The 9666-nt window shown below is 42.5% G+C and overlaps 1 protein-coding gene across 4 annotated transcripts; it reads left to right on the forward strand.

Moving 5' to 3' along the window:
• The first annotated feature begins 2291 nt into the window (after nucleotides 1-2291).
• Nucleotides 2292-8356, forward strand: LOC105569373 (venom acid phosphatase Acph-1-like). Of its 4 annotated transcripts, none has more exons than XM_012025796.1 (9): nucleotides 2292-2713; nucleotides 3509-3616; nucleotides 4233-4501; nucleotides 5039-5195; nucleotides 5274-5397; nucleotides 6452-6663; nucleotides 6951-7219; nucleotides 7286-7646; nucleotides 7793-8356. In XM_012025796.1, the coding sequence occupies exons 2-8, from the start codon at nucleotides 3593-3595 to the stop codon at nucleotides 7311-7313; spliced, it is 1083 nt and encodes a 360-aa protein (XP_011881186.1). In that variant the 5' UTR covers nucleotides 2292-2713; nucleotides 3509-3592; the 3' UTR covers nucleotides 7314-7646; nucleotides 7793-8356. The 4 variants fall into 4 exon arrangements, with proteins under 4 accessions (XP_011881186.1, XP_011881183.1, XP_011881184.1 ...); XM_012025793.1 differs by lacking the exon at nucleotides 2292-2713 and adding an exon at nucleotides 2768-3081; XM_012025794.1 differs by lacking the exon at nucleotides 2292-2713 and adding an exon at nucleotides 2768-3081 and having other exon boundaries at nucleotides 6951-7168.
• Nucleotides 8357-9666: the final 1310 nt, after the last annotated feature.

Genomic DNA, 9666 nt, shown 5'->3' on the forward strand with positions numbered 1-9666 from the left:
ATTTTATCTTTATAATGTCCCAGCAAGGCCTACTGCCCAAACTAATGCCTAAAAAATGCCTAGTAATGCCCAGTAATGCCGCAAGTCTGTACACAATGCGGTTTACCCCTCGTTTAAAGTCCTAGATTCGAACGTTAACACGCGACGATTCACTTTTGCCACATATTACGTAAACGATACCTACATATTTCAGCAACTTCGACTGTTTCGTAAAAGTAAGATCGAGGAATCCCGTTGCGCGGGCGCCCGTCGGAATTCAGCGATCCAATCAGAAATAGTTGTTCGATTACGCGCGCGAACATCAGTGCCGTCGAAAAGCCTTCTCCGAGGTTTTCCTGATTTCCGTGAATTAAATTACGGAAGGTAAATTTATTATGTGCGGTCAAATGAAGCGAGAGCGTGCGACGATTCCGCGTAATGCACCGCAAGGAGACGCGGTAACGTCGACGATATCTTTGTACTCGCCTGATTCTGTTCCAATCATGCCCATATGAGTCATTGGGCACACCCGAATTCTTACGAATGCCTTGGGACTGGTTATACAGCCGCGTTGATTTCACGAAAGCGAATAGAAAGTCAAACTTGAACGATATTCAAGAAACGTAATTACGCCGTGTTCCCGAACGGAGAGGTTCCCAAAACCGTGATTCTAACAACGAGGCGAATAACGTATCCACTGATATTTCAAACGCGATTGCGGCAGCATTTCCGTAGCGCGGTGAACGTCAAAATAAGCACCGCGTTGCCCTTAAAAGTCGAATCGACTGGATATCCTTGGGACCTCCACAACATGATATATATTCGATCTAGTCGATTTGACGCACGTCCGCACCTGGCACGACATATCAATATCAATTTAATATGCCGACACATGTATCGTAGAAATATCGGTATTTCGCTAAGCTCAAGAAAAATATAAAAAGTGTCTTGCGACACCTTTTGTGTGTAACAATATATGAGAGTACGTGAGAACGTGTGCACAAAGGAATAATCGGTGTTTCTCTACTTTTTCTCAAAGAAGTGGAAATTAAAACATGATTTAAAAAATCATACTTCATTTGACGAATGAATCATTTGCTCGATGTAATAATTGGTTTTCAATTGACAACAAATTTTGATAAAACGACGAAGGATTGTTCACAGATGAGTTTTCTAATAAGATAATGACAAGTCTTTCAGACGTAGATTCGCAGTGAAGAAAAGTTTTTTCGCTACCATAGCTAATTATGGTTTGCTGAAAACATTTTGCTGCCATAATAACCAAATTTCTAAGCCAAACGGTTTGCTGTCGCACCTAATACAATAGGCACAGTAGCAAAATATCAGCGCTACAACTAAATATTAGCTGTCCATATTTCACAACTGGAATTTACCACATGCAGTTTTCAGCTACGGTAGCTACATTTTTTTCCGTGCGTGAAATGAAAATTTTTTAAATATTATGAACGAACGAGTGATTAATTATTCCGTCTCCAATCAAAAATTGAAAGAATATTAACGATTATTAACACTGTGCGCAATATAGTAGCTGTCCATAAAATAAACGATTGTTAATTATAACACGCTGTTATTTGTCCACTGTTAAAATACTCGGCGAAATTTGCGATCATCGAGACGAACAATACTGGAAAGGGCTTCAAGAATCAAAGAGACTTCAGAGATTCGTAAATCATATGGCGCTTTTTATAGTAGTCTCCATAGATCCGTTTGTTATTTACGTGCACGTAGATAAGCCTGTTTGAACGGACGTATTTGCGAGACTCGTAAATTCAGCACATTCATGAGTGCGCGAGGAATCGTTTTCCAGTTAGGGAAAAAGAACAACGAAAATCAAAGGCGGTCCAGATAAACGCGCAGCGCAAGGCGCTTCTGGATAAAATAACATTGTGGCTTCGTTGAATATTCGGCTACGTTAAAGAGCCATCGGAACGCTATTTTATGATTGTCTGTTTTCATAACAGAGACTCTCGCCGCTGATCGCCAATAATATTTTCACATATCTCTTTCAAGAACATTTATTATTAGCAATTTTTTGTGAGAATTTTTAACCAGAATCCGAGGGGGAAACCGCTGAGGGCATTGTGGTGTACAGATTTACGGCATTACTGGGCATTACTGGGCATTTCTTGGGCATTAGGTCTTGCTGGAGCACTGTAAAGATAAAATAAGGTAAAATAAGATAATGAGATAAAGTAACGCCCACTGGGCATTAGTGGGCATTGGTGTACAAGATTTTGGTCAGCGGTTTTCCCCCTCGCCAGAATCTTCACAAAAACGATTTCTTTATTCTTCATCTTCAAATTTTGGAAAGCTCATTCATAAAAGATTAGTTAAAATTGTGAGAGAGAGACGAAATCATGTTTGATCAGAAGATAACATTATAATCTTCCAATTCTGTCTTCTCCGCGCACATCCGGGTCAATTTGAACTCAGCTCACTTCCAAAAACATCGGACCACTAGTTTTCGTATTGCGTTTAGACACAGCACAATAGCTGTTCGGAAAAAGTCAATAAAACGAAGTTCTCGCAGACTGACTTCGTCTCTCCCTGCGCGTACATTGGCAATTATAAGTGATTCACAAATGAGATATCGCGTGGCGGAATGTGAACGTTCGGTTTAAAAATGGCAGAGAGAATTCCCTACGCCGGAGAGATCGTCAATTGCGGTTTTCTGTGAATTTCCTGCTGTTTGCTCGCGCGTCCTTCGTGGAAGGTGACGATCAACGTCAGGAAAAAGGATCGGACGCCTGCTGAGAGCGGGGAACTTGCTAATAAAAATCATCGGAATTACGAGCCTGTTCGACTGTTCCTTATCCCGCCCCCACTCGCATGTGCTACAGGGAGGCGAGAGTAGAAATATAAACACCATCCGTAGAGATTGTGTCGTGAAATCGTTGATTCCGATCGCGACGGTCGTTTAAGTCGCGTGAATTAAGCGTTGAAAGTGCTCGTCCCAAGTAAACGTGTTTTCGAGAAGATACCGCGAGAATGTTTCCGACGCTGTCGATGATTTTCACCGTATTTCTCGGCAGTCTCGCCGCGTCGCTCACTCCCGACGTGGAGCTGCAGCTACTTCACGTGGTAAAGCTCTTTATTTCGTTCCTTCGGAGGCGCGGAATGTTCGCGAGATCAGTGAGCAATACTTTTTCCGGAGGACTGTGTCTAAGCAACGACGCAAAGAAAATTCCCTTTTCTTTCGAAGACCCGAACGCTCCCCCGTTTTCGCGCAAATGCGACCGCTCGATGTTCGTTTTGTTTTCGAACATGCGAAACAAGTTATCTCTATCGCTGTTTCGTGCCACTGCCAGAGGCAAACACTTGCTTCGTGAATTACGCAGGTGCGAGGTCGAGACAAGTTTTCGAGAGAAATTAAGAAGTTACGGGAAAGCGATCCCTCGTGCGAGAGACAAGTAACAAAGCATTTGCATTATCGCGACTGTCTGTGCGGCGACAGTGATGATAACGGATGATGACGATATAGCTTACATAAGTATATTCTGTTTCGAAGGTATTTCGCCACGGTGACAAAGTGCCCCAGCGAGAGGTCCAAAACTACCCCAACGATCCGCATCGCGACCACTCTTACTACCCAATGGGGACCGGTGACTTGACCAACGTGAGTGCAAATCACAGCGATTAAGATGTTACATCGCGCAATGAAATACTGTCAGCTCGATCGATTCGATTGCACAGGAGCGCCGTGTATCGCGATGTATTATCTCTATATACGTCTTCACTATTTTCAAACCGATAACATGTTTTACAGCAGATTAGGATCACACGCTGCCGTTGAATCCTCATTTATCATTTCATTTATCTTATCTCATTTTCCCGTTTTATGTCATGAAACACAAGTACAAAGCCTCCACAACATGCTCTTTGCGTAGAAACGTTCTATTTTGCAGCCGATAAATGTGTTTACAAAATTTGTGCAAACTGATAAATTGTACAGTGTACATCGTCGATGAGTTTCTTCAGCATTTCGATTTGCTTATACAAAATACAATGTTTCTAGATTGGGCTTAAACGTTCACCTCCATTTTCCAACACCTCGGAAATCCTTCGATGACTCCCGCGAATGAGAAATCAATTCCCGAACTTCGCTGAATATTCGTCACGTCTAACGAAAATTGAGAAAATAGCGCGGACTAAACAGGTCCGTGTAATTTTCCGATATCCGGCCCCTCCGAAAGTCACCTGTCTAACTCGATTGTTCTTTCGCGTGCAATTAGCAAGGCAAGATGCGGGAGTACAAAATCGGGATGATGCTGCGCGAGAGATACGATCAATACTTCGGACCGGATTATTGGCCGGCCAAGATCTATGCTCGATCTACGGAGGTTCCGCGAACCCAGCTGTCTCTCCAGTTAGTTCTGGCAGGATTATTCCCGCCCTCCGAGAAGCAAACCTGGAATCCGCACTTGCCCTGGATTCCGACATCGACGTTCTTCGTGCCGTACGAGACTGACAACCTCTTGTTTCCGCATTATTCCTGCTATCGGTAAGTAACTTTACAGGGAATTGCACGCAAGGACCCGATAACAGGATTGACGATTCTCACATCTTTTTCCTTCACTCTTCATTCGCCGATCTTCTTTTATACAGATGTTCAAGACGTCTTTGTTTCCCTTCGTTTTGTCTTGCACTATTTTAACTTTATGTTGCAAAATAAAAATCAAGAATGAGAAGAGGGAAAGAATTTAACTATGCGTGTTCTTCCGCGCGTGCATGTTTCGTACAGAAAAACTCTAATAACACTGGCCAATATCAAAACTGTCTCGGAAACGAAATCAATAAATCTTTACTAATTTAGAGTCGCTGAGTTAGAATACGTTAGTGAACATTTTTTATTAGTTCTACTATCGATGATACAGAGCGTTGAAATACCGCAAAACCGCTTTTTTCCGCTACTTTTGATTGACTAACTTTGCAACGAAACATGATATATGATTCAAAGAACATCTCAAAAGAAAGCTTATCTTTTATTTTATTTAAAAAAATCAATATTTTGTAGTCATTCTCGACTTTTATTTTTTAGATATAAGGAAGCATATCAACGGTTCCTTCAGCTAGACAGTACGAAAGAGATTATCAATAAGTACAAAAATGTAATGGACTATTTGACGGATCATAGCGGTAAGCTGATTAACACGACGGAAGCAGTTGGTCATTTGTACAATCTAATGAAAGAGGAGGTAAGCGAGCGTCCCGACAGTGATAAATTTAGAGCGTTCGTTTTTTCGTTTGAATTTTCGTCGTATAACCATTTCCAGGCCGCACAAAATTTGACGCTACCGAAATGGACTCAGAACGTTTACCCGAATCCGTTGCTAGAGATGCTACAATTGGACTTCAAACTTCGATCATATACGAAAACCTTGAAGAGATTAAATGGAGGTTGGTACTTTTACCGCACAGAGTGTTACTGAAATTTACTTATTATTATAATTTACGTAGCGTATTTTATTTGTTTAAAAAAAATGTTAACACCAATTTGAAATCATGCCTTTGTTATGTGCACTAGGAAATCGCCGATGCCTCCCCACATAAATTTGTGCACATATCAACACATTTATACATTTCGCAAATGCATGAAAAGTGTAGAGGAAAGTCCTCTACAATGGGGAAACCGCTGAGGGCATTGTGGTGTACAGATTTTGCGGCATTACTGGGCATTACTAGGCATTTTTTGGGCATTAGATGTTGCCGAGGTATTATGAAGATAAAATAAGATTAAATAAGATAATAAGACAAAGTAACGCCCACTGGGCATTAGTGGGCATTGGTGTACAAGATTTTGGTCAGCGGTTTCCCCCTCAGATGACGCCTATTAATTTAACAGAAACCACGCTATGTGGTTTTACCTGTGACTAAATTCATATAGGAAGGCATCAGTGATTCCTAGTGTACAATGAAAGCCATGAAGCAAAATTAAAACTAGAAGTACCATTAATAAATATAAAGCAATTTGGTGCATTATTCTCAAGGGAACATACAATACGTAATATGTGCAATATATATATTTTTTGTTCACTCTAAAAGAACGAGAACATCAGGCGTGCGATCCTTCCGTACTCTAGTATATAAATTCAGTTTGTATTCGAGTTCATAAGACATCGAGGCAAAGCACGCGTTGCTGCGCGGGGAAGTTATTTGCAACAGTTCCTTTAAAGCTTAAAGGAAGAGCAATATTCATCTTAAGATCAGATCTCCATGAATTTCTTAGATATCCTCATAAAACTTTGCCACAGGCGGAATGTGTATTTGTAGCTTGGAAACAATGCGTTTTTCCGGATTTGCAATCACCTTCTTCGCCTCTGAAGACAAATGGAATATGCCGTTTGATCATCTATAATATTTCAGGAATATCTCACACATTCTCTCACTTTCATATCTCCAAAAGAAGACCACGGAAAAAACTTTTAATTTAACCGCTGTCCACGTGCCACAGGTATGCTGCTTCGCAAGTTGGTGGATGACATTCAGGAGCACCGAGCGGGAAAATTGATACGTGACCGAAAAGCCTTCCTATTTGGTGGACACGAAGCCAACGTGGCTGCCCTCGCCTATACTTTAGGAACGAACGAACCAACGGTACCGGCTTTCGGAGCCACGATCATCCTGGAAACTCTCCGGGACAAGAAGGGACTTTACTATATTCGGGTACGGCATTCTATGCGATAAATAAATCTGGGGATTACGGATCTACGGAACAAGGGATTTTCTATCAAGGGCAATACATCGATGACGAATCCACACTTTCCGCAAAAATACTATACAATGCAAGAGGAGACTCTGTTCTATTCTTGCAGCTTATTGCGTTAACTTGTGTTACATTTATTCTTATAACTTGCATTGCATTTTCTCGAGTTTTTATCATTACCGTATTTCTCTTATCGTCAGTAATGCACGATGCTGAAAATTCACCTCTCGCGCGTCTTTTCCCGCAGGCTTTACTATGGACTGGCGTTACGGAACAATTGATCGTACAGACGATCCCAGGCTGCGCGGAGATGTGTCCCTTCGAGGACTTCCTCGACATTGTGAAGGACGTTCTGCCGAGTGACGACGAATATTACTGCCGGCGGGAAAAAACGACGGGGGATACCAAGCCAAACGCGCATCATCGATCGTCGGCGGATTGTATTGCCAATAGCGGATCTTGGTGGTACACCTTCCTCACCGTTCTCCTCGCGTTCACGTCCAACTTCGTGCAAAAGTAACTCTTGCAAATAGCCGCTAGAATTCTAGATGTTTATTCTTTTTCTTTACTTTTTTTTCGCAGAAAAAGATGGGAGCAGAGCCCACCTTAAGTGACCTTAAGTTAAAGGGAAATAGTTGCGAGAATAATCGACGCAGCACGCGTCCTGACCGATACCTGTATCGGAAATACTTGGCCGAACTATGAGAGCGCTCGCGGGAAGCCCGACGAAGTTGCGGCTATGCGTTTCGCTGCACGTGCTGCGGTTGCCGCGTTGATGCATTTTACCGCACGCGTTGTTACACTGTCGCGTTATACACGGACCACTGTATGTACATGTGTAAATGGCTATCGATATATCAATGTAATAGTAGTCGACGTCGTAATCATTTAAAGACGAACATCTCACGCGTATTATCGAGAACGTGGGACTTTCAACCCCGAGGCGTAATGCCGCGCTCAGACTGGACGCGATGAGGGATGAGCGATAATCCAATGAGCGTACAGGTTTTATGGGAAAGTGTACTGTTTTTCTATAAAGACTGCACACCCACTGGATTATCACTCGTCGCTTATCGCGTCCAGTCTGAGCGCGGCATTAGCCTCGATCGGCCCAGTATAGGTGGTCGTCATCGACAAAAGTCATCCCGCAGTACCCGAGGGGGAAACCCGAGGGGGAAACCGCTGACCAAAATCTTGTACACCAATACCCACTAATGCCCAGTGGGTATTACTTTATCTTACTAACTTATTTTGTCTCATTTATCTCGTTCTATCTTATTTTATCTTATATAAATTAGTAAGGCTCGTATGTGTTAAACACAAATTTCAAAGAATTTAAAGGACTCAGAGCCGTGACAGGATGGTAGTGTCTTTTATCTTATTATATCTCTATAATTAAAGACGAACTTGCCCCAGCAATGCCCAAACTAATGCCTAGAAAAATGCCTAGTAATGCCCAGTAATGCCGCAAATCTGTAAACCACAATGCCCTCAGCGATTTCTCCCTCGGCAGTACCCTACGACATTTTTTCCTTGCCATCCAGAAGGCACGTTACGCGCCGATATAGCATTTATTTTCAGTAACATTTATTTATGATCATAAAGAGATTATCGACAAATCAAGTATTAATAAATCGATGAAAGACTTCCAAATTTGCTCTCTGCTCGTTTTATACCGTACAGTTACACTTTACAGAATCGTGCGGCAAAAGAGATATGTAGGTTTCCCTCGCGTATAATTAAGTAATCAAAGTAATGAAAGTTTCATGAAGCTCTGGCAGCAGAATAGTACAGTGACCTGGAGATGTAAAAAATAAATGACAGTTTGACGGACATTTTTAATATCATAGATACCGTAATCAGATTAAATTCTCCATTTGGCGAATGCGAAATTGGAGCAAATTTGATTCCGAAGTGAACGGATCGGCTCTCCTATTTTCGTCGGGGTGAAGAGTTCAAGAACCTGAAGGAAGCGCAATCGAAGAGCGCGACGTGGAAATAGACACCGCCGCTTCGATCGGCATCCATGTACAGCGCCGTTAAAATTGCAAAGGGAGGAGGGTAATTTATCACCTCGCGCGTAACGTGCGATATTTTTTATATGCCGAAGCGTTTCGCGCCAAAATATCACGTTTGAGAAACACTGCGGCCGCGATTCGCGCGCGGTTTCCCCGCGCCGCCGCGCCGCTTTTCCGTTCTGCATGGGACCGAGGTATCTCGATGCAGATACGCGCATCACACACAAGAGGGGTCCCTGCACTTTCGTCACGGTGATTCACCTGCCGCGGCGAAACCACGGATGCGTGCGCACCTGGGATGCACTCGTCAAGAAGCACGTTTCGTATCAAATGCGTTATTTACATAACGACGGTTCTTGACGGCGCGCGTGTCACTGGACAAACGATCCGCCTGTCTCATCGCTCGTCTGTCATCGCGCAAGTTATTATTGCGACGGAATGCAAACTCCAAAATGGTATAAAATAGCCGCGGTTTCTCTTGTCCGATTTCTAAGTAGCGAGTGTCGAAAGCCCGCGTCAAACTGCGCAACGGGACTGAGATTAGATTGAAATTCGTTCAATCGGAGCCGAGGGGGAAACCGCTGACCAAAATCTTGTATACCAATGCCCATGCACTAATACCCAGTGGGCATTACTTTATCTTATTTATCCTGTTTTATCTTATTTATCTTCTTTTATCTTATTTTATCTTATTTTGTCTTTATAATGCCCCAGCAAGGCCTAATGCCCAAAAATGCCTAGTAATGCCCACTCTGGGAAAAAAAGACAGTTATAACCCATTTTGGGGCCCACCATTAGTAATCGAATTATTTGGATTGTTCGTAACTCTACTCTGGGAAAAATTTTGACCGTTTTTTGATGTAGTTAAGCAACTTAACATTTCGGTTATTGCCACTTAAGTGAAAATTATCTTTGCGTTACTGAATATCGACCGAACTAATTGAG

The sequence above is a fragment of the Vollenhovia emeryi genome, unplaced genomic scaffold (assembly GCF_000949405.1).
Source record: "Vollenhovia emeryi isolate VEMERY1.0 unplaced genomic scaffold, V.emery_V1.0 DF939124.1, whole genome shotgun sequence".
NCBI classification, from domain to species: domain Eukaryota; kingdom Metazoa; phylum Arthropoda; class Insecta; order Hymenoptera; family Formicidae; genus Vollenhovia; species Vollenhovia emeryi.

What these genes read in the sequence shown, in the direction of transcription:
- LOC105569373 (XM_012025793.1), top strand. Translation starts at nt 2,989, where the DNA reads ATGTTTCCGACGCTGTCGATGATTTTCACCGTATTTCTCGGCAGTCTC. An exon ending in CTTGAAGAGATTAAATGGAG is followed by an intron (nt 5,398 to 6,451) that starts GTTGGTACTTTT and finishes CACGTGCCACAG; the next exon opens with GTATGCTGCTTCGCAAGTTG. An exon ending in AGGGACTTTACTATATTCGG is followed by an intron (nt 6,664 to 6,950) that starts GTACGGCATTCT and finishes CTTTTCCCGCAG; the next exon opens with GCTTTACTATGGACTGGCGT.